The following is a 17,176-nucleotide window of genomic DNA, read 5'->3' on the forward strand; positions in this document are numbered from 1 at the left end:
GCCCCCTGGCGGCCGCTCCGGGGCCGCGCCGCCCCCCCCCGGGAGATTCCGCGGGTGCGGTAGCAGAACCTGGTTAAAACCCGTTGTGTGGTTTTGGTTGTTTGTTTTTTGGGTTTTTTTTGTTTGTTTGTTTTTTGTTTTTTTTTTTTTTTCTGATAAAGGCCTCATTTTATTTAATTTTATTTTTTATTTATTTTTTAAGGGACGTTGGAAAGAAAACACCGGCCAAAACCCCTGACCCCCGCAGCGCTGCCCCAGCGCACCGTCAGTACTTTTACTCCCTTCGGGTGGGCGATCTCAGCCGCCCCGTCTTGCAGGTGAACCGCACCTCCAGCGCGGCGGGGATCGCTGTCGCCCTGCAGGGCGCTGCTACCGCGGGCTTGCGGCCCGAGGAGCTCAAGCTGGGCTAATGATTGCCCGGGAAAGTTTCGCCCAGCACCTACCGCAGGTGCGGGCGGAAGCGGCGCTGCTGAGTCAGCGGGCAGCGGCCGTCCCGCCGCGCTCGGGGGCTATTTTTAGCCTGCAAGAATGAGGGCCACACCTTGCCCCCAAATCCCTGTATGCCCCATGCAGTTTCAGGTGAGAACCACGTCACCCCGGGCTCCTTAGTGTGTGATTAACTTGTATCTGTTACTGCTGCATCTTGCAAAATCACTTCATGATGTTTCCCGGCTCCTGCTTAGGCAGTTATCAATTTTTTTTTTTCCCTCCCAGGAGGATCTATTCTTGCTCCTCTCCCCAGTTTTTACCTGCCTCTCGTCCACACAGCACTGAAATACACCCTTAACCTTGGCCGTGCTGAGATTTAAAGATGGTTGCGTCACATGGGGACTGAGCAGTTTCCCAGGGATGGATTTAAATCCATCGGGATGGGCAGAGTCTCTGCATCATCCCGCACACAGAGGTGATGTCTGCATGACAGCCCATGGCTGGGCTGTCATTAATGGCTGTGCCTCCATCACCACCTCTTGGCATTTCCCGTAACGACAGCAATGACAAGGACACCATCATTTTTTACACGGGTGTTGTTTGCAGTCACATCCCATCTAGGCATGACACAACTCATGTTGGAAATAGGGTCCCTTCCCAATTGTGAGCCCTGGATTTGCTTATATTGGCAGCAACCAAACTGTAAATTGAATTCTTCATCCCTGAAGAGCACATGTGCTCATTGCTTAGTAGGTTCACAGAATAATTTGGGTTAAAAGCGAGCTGTGGGGGTCACCCAGCACCAACTCTGCCTGAAGCAGGACGCCCATCAGCCCCGGACCCCTCCACCAGGCTGCTCGGGGTGATGCTGCTCCTCAAATAAGCGCTAAAGTATGGTAACTGTGCCTTTGCACTCTGCAGAAAATCTGGATGCCGGTACTAATCTCTAAGTACCATACATTTTGTTCTGTTACCTCTTACTGCATATCATCATAAATGAGAACAAAACCCCCCAATTTAACCACTAACCGGAAGAACCCTCCCAAACTTGGCTTCTGCTGTGGAAGAAAGCCATCGACACACCGTTCAAAAGTAATTATTTTTATTTCAACTCTATAAAGTATACAACAGGCACTCGGCAATTACAGCTGCAGGGAAAATACAGAGCAAAACAAAAGCAGTTAAAGTTTATGAAAAAAAGTTCTTAAATCTACATCAAAAGAGTGCAACCGGCTGATGACCGGTGGATGACCAACATTTGTCTGACAAACAAAACCTCTTTCATGTAAGAAGAAAACTGGAGAAAATAAGAATATAAAACAAAGGGCTAGTTTAAAAACAGCATAAATTGGGACTCAGGACAATAGGCAACTCCAAACGAAAATTTCCCCTTTTGCCGGTAAAGCCCTAAAACCGCTCAAGTCTCAGCGTTACAACTGGTTTACGCGGCTGGGGAGCTGCGGAGGATGAGGAGCATCCGACTTCGCAGCTCAGCTCTGTGGGAGCACCAAAGGGCTTGCCTCCGTGGTGGGTTGCACATAGAATGAGTCAGGGGAAAAGCACGGATCCTGTTTTGTTGAGTGGTGCAAACGAGCTACGCCTTTGGATTGAGGCTTCAGGTCAAAAAAACACAGGTCGGGTTGCACACCTAGTTGCTCGTAATTTTTTCCAGGTGGGAGATTTCTAAAGGGGTTTGTGTAAGACAGGAGGTTGGTGCTGGACGGCACAATGGGTTGAATCTGCACAGCTTAGCAAAACAGGAATACCTGTCTACGGACTGATAGGATGTCATATATTAATTTGACCTGCACATAACATTTATACATTTCACAGAAATGACTCTGTATCTCATTAACAGATACACAGCTCTGGTACATTGAACAGAAATAAGAGAACGACTTCATCATTTCTGTAATTCATCAATATTATATAATAAAGGCTTAGAAATCGGTAGCAGAAAGAACTGTAAAACGCAGCAAGCTAAGAAAGGACGACATTTTGAGGTGTGTTTGTCTTTGTCATGCAGCATAACACCAAATTTGTAATTTTTTTTTTTTTTATAGGATGCCATGGATTTAAGGCACTTGCAACAATGCCAGATATAGCTAGTCATGTTCTAGAACTATGGGACAGATGAGTTAACAGTACAGTTGACATAAACTTTAATAATACTGACAATTATGACATTAATTCAAGTCTACCTTGATCTAAAAACATTACATTACAAATAAGAAAATGAAGTAATAATGCCATGGAACTCTAAAAGAAGAAGTTATATGTGTACCACAAAATATCAACACGAAAATACCTATTTACATAAATATTCGCTTGTGGTCCTGTTGTTAAATAAGAGTTTGCTATGGATAATGCAGCACTGTGAGAAGCTATGGATCATCTGTGTCTTAACGACACCAATCAATACACTCATTTTAAATACAGGAGCTGATTTCCCCTTACGTAAATACGCCGTTGTCCCATATATTATAAAAGGAGACAAAGAAGAAAAGACAGTAAGTGGAAACACAGAAGCAATCCATTGTTGTGAATATATATATATATATAATGCAACTCAAATATATTATTTATAAATGAAGGCATTTATCATATACATATGCTAACTATGCTGTTTAAAGTATTCTTGGGAAAGGTGATGACAGTTGAGTGAGGTGTTTGATATCAAAATAAACATATTCGGTACAGCGCATGCCACACGCTCTGGGATTAATTACCGTGCGTGGCACAAGGAAAAAGGGACAGGAAGAAAGAAAAACTAACTCATCGGCCCATTTTAAAACATTCTTTCCGTAACGTTTTTGGGTTGCCCCCAAAATCGTGATACTCTTTCCTCCCGGCAACCCCTTGACTGACAACTGCATCTTCAGCTACTAAATATCATCATTTTGGGACAAACACCTCTCTGTGTTCTTCTATACAAAGGCACCTGTGTTCTTCTATACAAAGGTACCAACCACAACAAGTTTTCTCCTCCAATGTCGCTGCATCACTGAATGAAAAACCAGGGGGATGCAAGTAAAGAATTTGGCTTTTAGGCAGCAGCCTGTTTGCTAAGATGCCTAGTGATTATTTTAGCCCTAGTACTCAGCATTGGCTTTCAGTGTCTTCCATCCCTCAGATAAAGGCTGAAAAGCGAGCGTGTATTTGCCTTATATGAGTCATTCCCAGGAGTTGTAGATACTGTATTTTCCCTATGGTTTTGAACGCAAACAAAGTTTTAATGATTAATGAATAATGAAAATAATGTGAAGTTACTGTGCTAATGGTGTTGCCTCACCCTTGGGAAAATTAGGAAGGAAATTCAGCAACACAGACCAGTTTCAAAGACGTCATGATGACCAAGCTCTTTACTGGCAAACAGCAGACATTGTCAATGCTGTCAAAGAACGGGAGAAAACACCTTTTTTAATATGCTTTGTTACGTCGCTTTCATTTTGGGATTTAACATCAGAGAAATAATACTTTACTGTTAAAACATACATTTTCCATGTACTATGTAGGCAAAAGTCCTATGACTGACTTTTCAGCAAAAGTTGGTTTCTGACTTCCAGCATATACTGGGACAGCACCTGCTAATTTTTGTGGGCAAGGTCCGTTATAGATACTGAAAGCTGATGTTTCTTATCGGTATGATGAGATAAATTTTTAGTCCCATGTATATGCAACAGATAGGTATCCAGGACAGGATTCCTCTGTAACATCCTATAAATTAGAAAAGACTGTACTCACATAAAGGAAAAGCAGTGGAAATGAGGGAAAAGTGTGCACACAATAATATTGTTTTCTCCAGCTCTTTTTTCCACATGTGCCAACTTGGCTCTAGCTATCCCCGTGCCTTAAACACAGTCACTGGGGACCTGGTACGCTGGAGACAGGGAGATCTTGCACAAACACATCCGGTATCGGTTTTCCATTTATTTCCACTGTCTTTCCTGTGGAGCTTCTTTAGTCTGGTGAAGCATTAGGATTACATTTTTATGGGCAGTATTACAAACAGAGCCAGCAAACTGGCTCAGTACCACCTTTTATTTCAATTAGCTTTGTACTAAACACAGAAGAGATGCAGACATGGAGACATAAAATCATCTAAGAGTGTGATGGAGAATGATGCCCCTTGCTACATATTTCTGAAGTGGTGGCTGACTGAATAGGTATGTTCACAGATGGGGGATGTACATAGCACCTATAAAGTACATTATGGGTCTTATGTTTTCCCTTTGTGTTCTAAAAAAATAAAAGTTAAGCTTAATTTTATGCCTAACAGCTAATCAGTTAGACCAGTGGGCTGCTGTCACTTTAGTACTGGACCATTATTTAAGCACTATTTAATATGTGAAATGGATTAATCTTATCATTTTTTTTCATGCAGTTATGTATTTGTACCAAGGGAAAGGAAAAAAAAAAAAAATCCAAGCATAATGTTACAGTATGTTCTCAGCTTTATGAGAGAAGCGACCCATATCTGCCTTAACAGGATCTAGAGCAGTTGTGCTTTTGTTTTACCAGGCTAAAAAAAAAATTCTCAGAAGTAAAGAGGAAAGGTAACATTCAGTCTTGTCATGAATACTTCTTGGAAAGAAAAAGGACAAGTTTTACCACTGCTTTGACATGAACTCTTTGACCAGTACCGCTGTGGTCCTCCTTTGCTCATACACTGGCCTACAGTAGAAGACCTATGGAGTTCAGAGTGTGGGAGTAGCCCAAATCCTGCACTGTATTTAGCTACAGCACTTAATAAATTACTATCAATCCTACTGATAAAGCCAGTACCTTGCAGCTAGAATTAAGTGCATCTTAACACTATGTATCTCTCAACTTTTATAATTAAGAATGTAGCAAGATCATCGAAGTGATAGAAAACATATTTCTTTACTGGTGAAAGGCTTTGCGTCAGGACCACCATGTCAACTGCTATTTTAAGTTCAAACATAAAACATGAAGAGCACTATTGTCATCTAAGCAATAAGTCCTAATGCCACTGTAGTTACTGTAGCAGCATCAATCAAGGCATCATGGTGACCCCGAGCACTAATCCTCCCCAATTCTTTCGGTTTTGCTGGCAGCCATGTCCCAAGAAGCTGTCTTCAGCAAGGCAGAAGCAGGTAAGAGAAATACATTAAAAATCTATATCCCATCCTGAGTTGTCGTCAGGGGGTGGTTCATCACTGTCCTCCGGGAAGCTGTCAAAATTGCTTGTGTCTGTTGGAGATGCAACCTGCAGACAGAAGAGTGACAAGGAGGGGACAGTCATCAAAGTGGACCTCTGCAGACATTTCCTCTCCATCTCACAACCATGATCATTCAAAAGCATTTGTTGCTAACTGCAGCAAGCAAGAAAATTTCTGCATTCAACAACTTTTTGCTGAATCCCAGGAGGATTTCCCACAGACCCCCTATCTAGCGATCCAGACGCTCTAGGGTCTCTAGTTCAAGAACAACTGCCCTATCCATTGGTGCAAGGCTGGCAGACAAGTCCTGGGCCTCCCCAAAGGATTTGCAATTTACAGCTTCAGGATCCTGAATGTGAGGCCATCAGCTGGGCCCCTGCCGCCTTTGAGTTCCCTGACAAGTATTGCTCAGCCTAGGGAGCCTACCAGAGAAACCCATCCTCCTAGGATGAAGGCCAAGCACATTTCTTTTTTGGAAATGATGTCATTTAAAACCTACCGTAGCTAGACAATTTCTAATTTTTTTTTTTCTCGATGACTGAAACTTTCTTACAATAAGACCCTGATACATTCCATGCAATTTAAAAAACATGACAAAACATAAAAACAGGCCAGCAGCTCTCCAGACCAAAATAATTCATGTATTACTAGAGAAAATCAGTACCTTAAGCCATACTCCAAGTAGCCAGTGCAGGCTGGAGGGGACTGCACTTGCCATAGGAGTGCTGTGCAGGAAATACTTGCTGTATTTTTTAGCCATTTCACTTGTGCAGCTGGTGGAGAAGCCATGGCCAGAGCCCAGCCTACAGTCCAGGAGACATATTTGATGCTGGATACTGCTACAAGCCTTGGGCAAAGACTATTTGATCAACAAGAGCTCCAACTTCAACTCTAAATTTAATTTGCTGCTCAGCTGCATCAGCATTTCCTTGCTGCTGAAAACATCTTGGGGAAAATTAAGATCCTTGAACACCCAATTCATTTTGAAAGAAAAAAACCCTGTAAAAGTTTAGTGGAGTACTACTGTGATGCAATCCTTCACTGTGTAGTGAATGCTGTTTACTTTGTTGGTGCTGGTACTGCTGAGTTGGAGAGCCTTCACCCTTCAGGTCCTCACCCTTGGGGTGCTCCACACTCGCCTTCCTCCATGGTGCCATGGGCTGGACCACAGCCCTGTTTCCCTCAGCCCATCCCATGCGAGCTCTCCCTCCGGGAGCAGAAGCATGGGGGATGTATGTACACGGTACCAGTTACCAACCTATAAGAGATGCAGTTGGTGTGGCCATTCACAGGGGTTGTGCATGAGCTAGAGCTTGTGAAAGCCTCTCAGCAGTGATGGGCAGTGGGTAAGAGGTCTGCACTGGGTGAAAGCATCTGTTGGAGCTCCCTGGGGCTCCTCTGCAGATGTCCCCTCTGGGAGCACCTAGCAGGGCAGGCACTTTTATTTGAGCTCTGCTTAGATGAAGCTTTAAAGGGAAGTAAGTCCTGCCTTGAAAAATGGATTACCTTTTGTGTTCATCTGACAAACAAAAGGCTGAGTATATCCAACACCTCAAATGTACAGAGTTTTCTTTTTCTTTGAAGAAATATGATTTGAGAAGGAAAGGCTGGATGAGTTGTTACTCTGCTGATTGACATTATGTGATATTAATGCTGTTGTGTGCGATTCCCCACAGCTCTGAGGTTCATGTCACCTATGTGGCTTGCAGTCCTTCACTGTCAAAGCCATGGGAAAAAATTACGGTTGGACTGGTTGATCTTCAAGGTCTTTTCCAACCTAGATGATTCTGTGATTCTGTGAAATGTCCCTTTCAATGCTCTCTCCATCCATGAAGGGACACTCAAGATTTACCTCCTGTCCATCCAAAAAGATAAAGTGCAAATGTCAGTATCAACTTTCTGGTGCTTACCAACACAGGGCTTGAGATGAATTATGGTGCAGAGATCTGGAGGTCTTTCTCAAAGGCAAGAACTGTGATGCAAGACAGAAAGTCTTTGGAAGAGTCAAGAGGCAAGAGAAGCTTTTGAAGACAGCTACTGTCACAGATTTCAGATGCAGTATCAAGGCTTAACTGGTTCCTGAAGCAATGTCCTAGCAGCAGGCTGTAAATTGAGATCTTTCCTAAAACCCCATAGAATAAGAGCTAAGGAGCAGATTTTGATTGCCTCATAGGTAGTACCATGCAACTGCTAATGAGGGTTAAAGAGCTGGGGAAGGCCTTTTTTCCTAAAAAAAGTAAAAAGAAAAAAAGCTAGTCTCTACATTTAGCCATGCTGGCTCCTTTACAGATAACAAGGAAAGGTGCACTGATTGAAGGAGAAATGGATTTCTTCCCCTGGAGTTATGTATTTTGGGTCTCTTAGATATAGCTCTTGATGGTAGTTGGGACTTTTGCCAAAGCAGCTGAAAAAATAGTGGAAAACAAGGCCAGGTGGGACTGACAGCTTTGGGACTGAGGAGATTCACCAGTTAATAGAGACAGGTTTTGGAGAGGATCTCAGGAGTACATCTAGAGAAGATATTGCTCCTAAGAGCTCTAGGAAAGAATCAGCTGTGTTGAACTGGGATTAGGGTGATGTATGGCTGTCAGCATTGAGTGGTCCTGGAAGAAGGATTCCTCTGAAGAGGGAAGGATGCTCCCATCTACTTCGGAGAGCCTTGATGGTGGTGTGCTGGCCAAAAGGGTGACAGCAGATCACTCTCTTGAGAGCAATCACAGGTATGTCCCCTGTCCCATGAACAAGGACAGCCTTGATGATGTCAAGAAATAATGCTGATGAAGTTAGTCGAGTGCTCACACAATCCTCTTCTCATACTGCACTGAACCTAACTGAAAAAGCAAAGAAGTTGTGATTTCCTGCACAACAGGCTGGAGAGCAGCCTTCCTCTTGGCAATGCCAAACATTTCTGGTGGTGGAGCAATGTCCCAGTTCGGGGGCTGCAGGGAGCAATCCATGCCCATAGACTGCAGATACTGCTGAAGTCACTGCTGCTAGTTGCACTGTCTGAGGGTTAGACATGCAGGGTCCATAAGTATATTGGGTAAAAGCAGTATTGGAAACGCTCTTATTAAACTAAAAATCCATAGAAACAATTAGAAGAACATACTGGGGCATTTTCAGGCTACACTGACATCCTGCACAGGTAAACCAGAAATTGTAACTGGACATAAAGGAGCAAACTTGACTTTATTGTCTGACTTGAAATGTGGTGAGCAGTACTGCTGACAATACTCATTAAAAAGAAGCTTAACAGAAAAGACACAGTTTTGATCCATAAAACATTTATATATTCTTTGGGCATCCTGCTTTAGGCAGATATTTGCAAAGTCCTGCTTTCTCCCACTGACTGACAGTAACTTCTGCAGCCCATAGGGCAAAAGTGGGGAATGCAAAACTTCCTTGCTTTTTCAAAGACGCTAAGAAAACTTTGGGATGGCAGATTTAGCCCTGGAGCCGTGCCTGCCACTGCTGCAAGAAGTGCAGGACCACGGGTGGACAGAGCGATGGGGTGCAATTAAACACGATTGCTAATGTCATTTTCTCAGTGATCCTGCGGGAGAGGCATGAAGAGAAAGGGATTAAGTTGAAACAAGGAGGGGAGGCTGAAGAACAGAAGGGGCCAAGGTAATTTCTATCAGCTAATCCTGTTTGGTTTCCATTTGCGGCAGGCTTTGTGGGTAAAGAGCTCACAAAGACATCAAAGGAAGAGCTTTGCTCCAAAGGAAAATGAGTCGAGCTGTCCCTCCGTGTCTGCTCCCAGTTAAACATAAACTAGGCGGTAACAGGGCTTTTCATGTAGGACACAGATGCAGGAAAAAAAGAGTGAAAAGCACAAAAGAAAAGACAGAAGGAAAGGTTAATGCGAAAGAAAAGGGAGATGGCATACAAATCCCACTTGCCTTGTCAAAAGAAATAAGAAGAAGGAAAGAGGACACATCTGAGAGAAGGGGTGAAAGTGGCAGTTCTCCACTGAAATGTGAAAAGTAGAGATGAAGAAACAAGTGGAGCAGGTGAGGAAGAGAAAAAACGTTTAGTAGTGAGCGATCTTGCTCTGATCTCCTGCTGCAAAGAGCATTTCATTGCAGACATGCCCTCCCTAAGCCGCCTTCCTCTGGAGGAGACTGACAGGAGACCAAGTATGTCTGGAAATGTCTCTAACGTGACTTCTTCAAGCATCTTCAAAAGACATAAAGCCCATGCTATTGCCACTTAACTACAGCGTACCAGTGCCCAAAGCTCACAGTATTGATGTAGAAGAAACTTATTGGCCATGAAAGGGAAAATAAGTAGGAGAACTTACACTTGGTATTATAGGAGGCGTCAGTGTCCCTTTTCGTAACCCTTCCCAGTTAAAGCCTTCAAACCATCTAGGAGGAAGGATAATGAAACAGTTAGACATACAGTGAAAATCTCTCTGCAGCAAAAAATGAAATTTAAATTGCTTAAACAGCGGGTTCTGACTCCCACAGTGATCATCTTCAAATTGTCCAATTAGTCTTAATAATTTTTCCTGTCATCTTTATATATGGTTTTGAGGACTGAAAATGAAGCGTTGTGTAGCAACGCAGTGGTGATACCATGGCAAGTACGAACTACCCATGCTCAGAAGAAAACTGTTCCTCACTGCAGGTGTCCTGGCAGCTGCTCTGTCCTTTCTATAGGGTCAGTCCCTCAGATACAAGACCCCCAATGTCCTTTCCTCGCATAAGATAGGGAACTAAGGGCATGCACAGGGATGTCTGCCTCTTGGTTTGGGCACCTTGGGTTTGCTCAGGCTACAGCAGCTTGGGTGAGTGGATAAGCCCTGAGCTGAGTGTTGAACCTGTCCACACAAAATGTCCATTTCTGTTGCTTTGGGGTTGGGAGAAGAGAAGGACCAGCATGGGTAGATGAGATAACTTGCTTCTGCGACGGGTCTCTACCTTGTTCTTATCCTCTCCAGCAGTGTGAAAACTTCTAAGGCATCACTTAACAACTCTCCCATCAGACCAAAAGGGATGATGAATTCACATAAAGGGTAGAGAGAAAGTGTGTTGGTTGGGTGGGGGGGAGGGAAATCAAGGCAAACCTTGAAAAGTGACTCTGCAAACCAAAACCATCCAAGCAGGCAATGGCTTGGATGCTTCCAAATGCACTTCTGCATTATAGTAATCAAAGCATAACGATCAATGCACAATTTGTTTTGCTCAGAGGCGAGGCCAGAATCTATACCAAAACATGGGGAAAAAAAGGTCTGATGGAAATTCAATTAGAGTCTAAAACACACTAGAAGGGAAAGCCAAAGGAATTCAAGAAGAGCATTTTTTGCTGCAAATTGAAGTGTTTGAAATGCATGTTTCTGTGGCGTGGATCAGATGGATGGTGGAGAAGACACTTACTTGTGCTTTTGGATATCTTTCACTCCGTTTTTCAAGTTCCCTAATCTTTCTGATGGATTGTCCCTATAAAACAAACAACAAATCAGTTACTTTCTTAATCCTTCTGAATGATTAATTTCTTTGCAAATAAGATCAAGATGATCATATTTCATGCGCTTACCTGCATAGTTTTTTAATTAAATTAGCAGCATTTTTGGCAATCTTCTTTGGAAATTCAATCATGTCTATGCCCCTTAATATGATGTTATAGGTCTTCATGGGGTCTGGGCCTGAGAAAGGGGGACTTCAGAGGGGAGAGGAAAAAGATTAAAAACTAATCTTCAAAACAGCATTGAAGATTGATTAAAAAGCCCCCAACAAACACAAAGCAAAACATAGTGCCTTACTGAAATGAGAAAGCATAGATGACAACTAGCAATGCTTTGCTTCCTCTAATCTTAACTATTTCTTAGCCAAGGAGCTCTGATGCTGTCAGTGGTGCTGGCTGGAGGGAATTACCAAAGAGTAAAGTCATGTTTTCTACAGCAGCACATGCTGAACCTCACACTTCCACGATGGCCCATGTCCCAGCAGCCTGAGGAGCAATGGTCCAAGCAATGCTCCCCGCCTACTGTCTGTTTGATGCTCTGACATGCTTGCAGTGGTCATTGCTCAGGTTTCCACTGGCTTAACAGAATAGGGGCCTGGGTCTAGCCCCAAAGGATAAGCAGGTTGAGGTGATGGATCTTTTCCCAGCTCCTTTATCCTGAGAGTGGACGATGGGGGATGAGTTGAGGAAGTCCAAGGAAGCAGCTACTGACATTATGAGCAGTAAAATATACATCCAAAGCTAAATAAGGGAAGGGATGGATATAGGGACTCAAGTTACCCTGGTGTCAAAGTCTACCTCCTCCTTTTCAGATGTGCAGCAGCCTACCACTGCACCTTCCCGGTTGAGTTGCAAATCCTTTCCTCACCATGTTCAGCTCACTCTCAGTTATAGTTCAGAACCAAAAAAATGAGGTTTTAGGTGTCATTTCACAGCACTTCCTAAAAAGCCTATTCATGTCTTGCCCTTCGAGAGGTCTGCATGGAAGCTGTAATTTGAAGTGGGAAAACTAATTATTAGGTTCAGCAGCACAGTGCTGTGCCGCTACAGCACACACCAGCTCTGAACCTTCCCCTTGCCTAATCAGGGTGACAATGGCAGAAATATTTGGATCTATTTTCAGCAGTGGTGCCGGCCCCAATGCCCATACCTGCCAGTCAGGAGTTCATACATTAAGATTCCCAGTGACCAGTAGTCTGCCGAAATGTCATGACCTTTGTTCAGGATGATCTCGGGGGCTACGTACTCTGGGGTTCCACAAAAAGTCCATGTTTTCTTTCCAAATCCTATTTTCTTTGCAAAGCCAAAATCGACCTGTGGAAAGGAGCAGAGTACCATCAGGGCAGAGCATGAGAGGCAACGTCAGCCATGTGCTCTGCTCCTCTTGAAGTGAAGCAAAGCAGAAAGGAGGTTTCCTCGTGGGAATATTGTCCTAAGTAAAGCATTGTGGGTCATTCCAGAACCAGGCACCCGCAGTGACCCTTTCACTGATATATCCTAATATAAAAGGAAGGTTCTTGTGAGAAAAGAACAACAAATGCAAGCATGGAGGGTTTCTTGGGAGATGTAACTTACCACTCAAAGCTCAGGTTGATTTATTTTGCCTTTTTATTTTGTAACTCCCAACCTTAACCTGAGTAAGGAATTATTTCAACTAAATACTGACCATTTTGGCATCTACTGAAAAGATCAGATTTCTCTCCCAAGACTACAAGTGTTCTCCCAATTTGCTTGAAGCTGTTGGGACATACTGGTGGGCTTACACACCTTAGTGTGTCCCTGTAACAGTGCCCCTATGGCACCGTCAAGCACAGCAAATCAGCTTATACTGGGAACTGAAGCTGTCCTTTGGGGCTCAGGCAGAACTCAGGTTAATAGGCTCACTACTTCTAGTTCTACCTGCTCTGTCCTCCCCTGCTTCTGTGCTGTGCTGGCCCAGAGCTGCGGTCTGTAGCACACTCTGCTGTCCCTTGATGGCTGTGAGTTGCTCCTACACCTTGAGTTGGTCACAGCAAAATGTCCCACATGGTCACAGCCCCACAAGGGATCTGGGACACTTCTTGTGCTATCATGGATGTGTCCATGAAGATCAAAATGTCTAAGGAGCTGGGGGTTGGTGACAGGACCAGCACAGACCCCAGTTCAGATCCTCCTGTGGTGGGAAGAAAGACAGTACTGCACCTAATTCTCTTCAGTCATCTGACACCTCGCTGGATCCACCCAGCTTTAGCAAAATGCTGTAGAGGATAAACTCTGATGTCATTCATTAGACTTAGTGTCAGTGAGACATGGTGGCTGCCACCAGGACATAAAGGTCCATGACAGAGATGGTCTGACTTACTGCTCCCACCTGCTGATGCCATTCCTGGGTTTCCCTTCCCAAAGGCAGGCAGGAGTCTCCAAGCCGAGAGGCAGAAACCTTGGCCTGCCATGACTCTCAGGGAGGGCATCAGCCCTTCTTGGATGCGGCTCTTTTTAGGATTGCTTAGCCCCGTCCTTCACTGATGGCTTCCTAGGTGCCCACATCCTCCAGCACCTCCCACCAATATGTCTCCCCCTCAATATGGTCTCACCTGGCAGCTGGGGTGTACCTTACATTCAGGCCACCTCTACAGTGATTTCTGAGGCAAAAACGTAATGAGTGAGCAAAACAATACAGTGAAAATCCATCAGTAATGCCCTGATTTGAGTGGTGGAATTTGAGTTGCACACACTGCCATGCTGGCTTGAGGAGCTGGACCCTGCAAGGGGAGAGCACTGAGAAGGACCATGACCTTCTGGAAAGAGCAGTTTCAGGCAGAGCTTTACACAGTGAAGCCAGAGGACTTTGCAGATAAATCAGGTGTGTTACTGGCGGTGAAACACAACTGGACCTTATAAAGCAAGAAGGTGTATTGGCCACAGTTCAGCTACCAAGTCCAGAGAAATTACTAATAATAATTTCTTGCTATGACAGTCATGATTAATATTTCTATTAAGAACACTTTTTTTTTTGTTGCTTACACGAAGGACCTGACACAGAAACAGTAGGTTGCAAAATTTTGCCTATAAATCCCACAGATTGAAGTCCCCCCCCTCCAAAACAGCTGGATGGATTTCTCTTGATGCTCTTCAGGATCACAGATCTGAATTTGAAGTTTTACCCTGAGCCTCAGCCTGCTGGAGGTTGGGAAAACATCCTGGTGGTGGGTGATGACAGCCTTGCCCTGATCTCATCTCAGCATCTACTGATGGCCACCATCAGAGACAGGACCCTGGGCTGGGTGCTTCTGACCCTCTATGGCCGATCCTGTGCTCTCCTCTATCCCCAACACCAGATGTCTGGAGCAGCGCTGGCTTCTTCGGGCAAACCAGATATTGCGGGCACTCACCAGTTTGGCATAACCTCGATGATCCAGAATGAGGTTTTCTGGCTTGAGGTCCCTATAAATGATCCCTTTGGAATGCAAATAGGCAAAAGCTTCGACCACACATGCCGTGTAAAACCTGGTTGTCGAATCCTCAAATGAACCTCTACATAAAACAAGAGAGGGAAAGAGGGTAAAGTGATGAGATCTTTTCCCTTACTGGACCTCACCCTACTGTTAAAAGACCTACCCAATTCAGTAGATTCACTGTAATACCCTGAAAGGGCCTGTTGCTAAGCTTACCTTTATATATAAATCTAATTGCATTTCCATTTTGAAGTTAGTGTCTTTGCCTTCAATCCACCTTCACATCAAATATTCATAGCTAAAATATCTTAGGCTTTCTTTTATAATTTCTTCTTGTAGTAGTAAAATTTACAAATCATCGTCTTGTAAGCAAAAAGCATTATATATTTTTTTTTTTTTATTATAACCTATGACTTTTGGGTGCTAAACCTATTTTGAGCTGCGGAGATCGAGAACTCCAGTACTAATGTTCATAACTATGACAAAAGGCAGAAGAGTTACGGTTGCTGGGACTTGGAATTGTTAATTGCAAATTCAGTATAAACTACACTTTTGGATCCTCATTTCGGCACCAATTTTCAAACAGTCTTCTGAAGGAAACCATATCCCCCACCTGCCAGGAGCTGGCGGTGGGAGCTAAGCTAGGTGGCAGCAGAACCACAATTTAGAGCTGAGCGAATTAAAGATGAAATCATCAGGCTCTGACAAAGACAAGGCGAAATACCACCTGGCACCTGCTAACTGTGCTACAGTTCTCGCTTTAACGGTCTGGAGAAGGCATGCTGTTAGGAAAGTATTACAAAAAATTCTAACTAATTAAAAAAGAATTTGATCTTTGCTTTCTGATCAATCTTTCTGATGCATTTCTTTTACTTTCTAAATTTAATTAAATTATATTGCAGTTATGAGCCTCCTACATACTTACATGCAATTCTCTGTATCTTTTCCTGCTCCATGGGCATACTATGTGCATATCCCACGTGCACCCATACAGCCCACCCGCCACCTACTCACCAACACCCAAAACCAAACGCTGCAAGGTCAAACCCTCCCAAGGCAGGAAATACCAGGAACACATTTGCTTGTGCATTACGGCGTGGTATGTAATTACATGCTTTCTTAACTATTTTTTTCCATGTCATTTCTGTATCCCGATAGCACAGTGCTCCTTGCAGGGCGTGGATTTGGTGCGTGATCCTGTTTCCCACTTTGATGAGCGGCCCTTGTGTAGTATGTGATATCTGGACTAAAAGCCCATGCAGAACTATTGACTTCCTCCTGTCCATTGCTATCATACCTGACTATGTCATAAATATTAAGAAATATGAATAGATATTATTTATCACAGTGCCTTCATGATAGAGATGGATGATATCTGTGATATCCATCTCATGATAGAGATGGCTGTTGCTATTCACAGTCACAGAGGGTGGGCAGCAGAGCAAACACTGAGGTGACACCAAGGACACAGCCCTAATTTCTGTGGTTGCAAAAGGTTGTTGTTCTAGGTAATTAAAAATCAATTTAATTGAACAATTAGTTGTTTTGATTAAAATATGTTGCCCGCTATTTAGGGGTACCTTTTAAAGACAAAGACACAGGAAAAGGGCAGTCAAAGACTTGCCATAGATGATATTTATCACATGACTACTATCGCTACCATCACTACCTTCTATATTTTTTTCAATGAGGCCATAACAAAGTAGCTCTGGGGAAATTTCTACTTACATAAAGCCCTGTAGATGCTGGACACATCCTAAATCAGCCCTTATTCTCAGTTATAACTAGATTCACTTCCTAATCAACTGCATAGGAACAAAAGTAGCTTTTCACCTTTCTGTCATTTTAAATCAAACATAACATGGTAAGATCTAGATTTTGCCCATGAAGAATAAAGACCTCTGGTTACGTGGAGGCGTATTAGAAAATACTCCACTTTGTGGGACAATAGTTTCTTACAACTCACCTGTCCCTGAGAATTGTCCAGAGCTCTCCACCTAGACAGGCTTCCATCAGCATGTACAGGTACTTGCTGTCCTTAAACGTCCTGTAGAGCCTGCCATTGGCAAGTGAGGAAATCATAAATAAATCCACAATACAAGTGAAGACACCAATCATTCCCACTTCCCACGGAACGTGGGCTCCATCCCAGGAAGCACCACAAGACTAAGGGGAATGTTTCAGAGCTAGTGCTACATTTAAGGTGATCATTTCAATGTCTTATCTCGGGTGGCAAATACTTCAGCAGAAAAAGATGGGCATCTGAGTGGCGAAGTGTATCATGGACCTCAGAAGAAGAGGTCATCACAACTCTGGGTGCTATATATAGAATCTGCCATTTCTAACTGCATAACCTGACTCTTGGCTTTCCAGATGTGCTTGAAAGAGGAGTTTTCCTCCCGTTTTTTATAACGTCCATATCATTTATTATTCATGCTACAGAGTCTGGCTGCAGATTGGAAGGTTTCCCTCCATTTGATCATTTCAAAGAAGAGTCAGCCAATTTGTGATTAATTTCAGAACTGAAACCCACTGATCTGGTAGAGTTTAAAGAGATCGCACTGACATGCAGGTATTTAAAAGTGCTCTTCCTCTGCCTCCCGGGGAGTGCATGTGGAGGAAAAGTTGCATAAAGGGATAGATGGGCCAGACTTTATGAAA

The 17,176-nt window shown here is 43.6% G+C and overlaps 2 protein-coding genes across 2 annotated transcripts in view; both read right to left on the minus strand.

Moving 5' to 3' along the window:
* DKK1 (dickkopf WNT signaling pathway inhibitor 1) overlaps positions 1-3,777 on the minus strand; it is a 4,726-nt gene extending 949 nt beyond the window's left edge. The window contains exon 1 of the mRNA XM_026851768.1: positions 3,760-3,777. Coding sequence (XP_026707569.1) covers positions 3,760-3,777 — 18 coding nt within the window. The remainder of the gene's footprint in view (positions 1-3,759) is intronic.
* The window catches only part of PRKG1 (protein kinase cGMP-dependent 1), a 458,834-nt gene continuing 443,201 nt past the window's right edge, over positions 1,544-17,176 (minus strand). Inside the window, exons 11-17 of the mRNA XM_026851989.1 lie at positions 16,482-16,571; positions 14,453-14,594; positions 12,232-12,395; positions 11,154-11,276; positions 10,994-11,056; positions 9,916-9,982; positions 1,544-5,659 (exon numbers count right to left, since the gene is read on the minus strand). Of these exons, the coding sequence (XP_026707790.1) occupies positions 5,561-5,659; positions 9,916-9,982; positions 10,994-11,056; positions 11,154-11,276; positions 12,232-12,395; positions 14,453-14,594; positions 16,482-16,571 (748 nt within the window). The 3' untranslated portion in view covers positions 1,544-5,560. The remainder of the gene's footprint in view (positions 5,660-9,915; positions 9,983-10,993; positions 11,057-11,153; positions 11,277-12,231; positions 12,396-14,452; positions 14,595-16,481; positions 16,572-17,176) is intronic.

Source organism: Athene cunicularia, assembly GCF_003259725.1.
Source record: "Athene cunicularia isolate RWA chromosome 6 unlocalized genomic scaffold, athCun1 chr6_part2, whole genome shotgun sequence".
In the NCBI taxonomy this organism is placed as follows: Eukaryota; Metazoa; Chordata; class Aves; order Strigiformes; family Strigidae; genus Athene; species Athene cunicularia.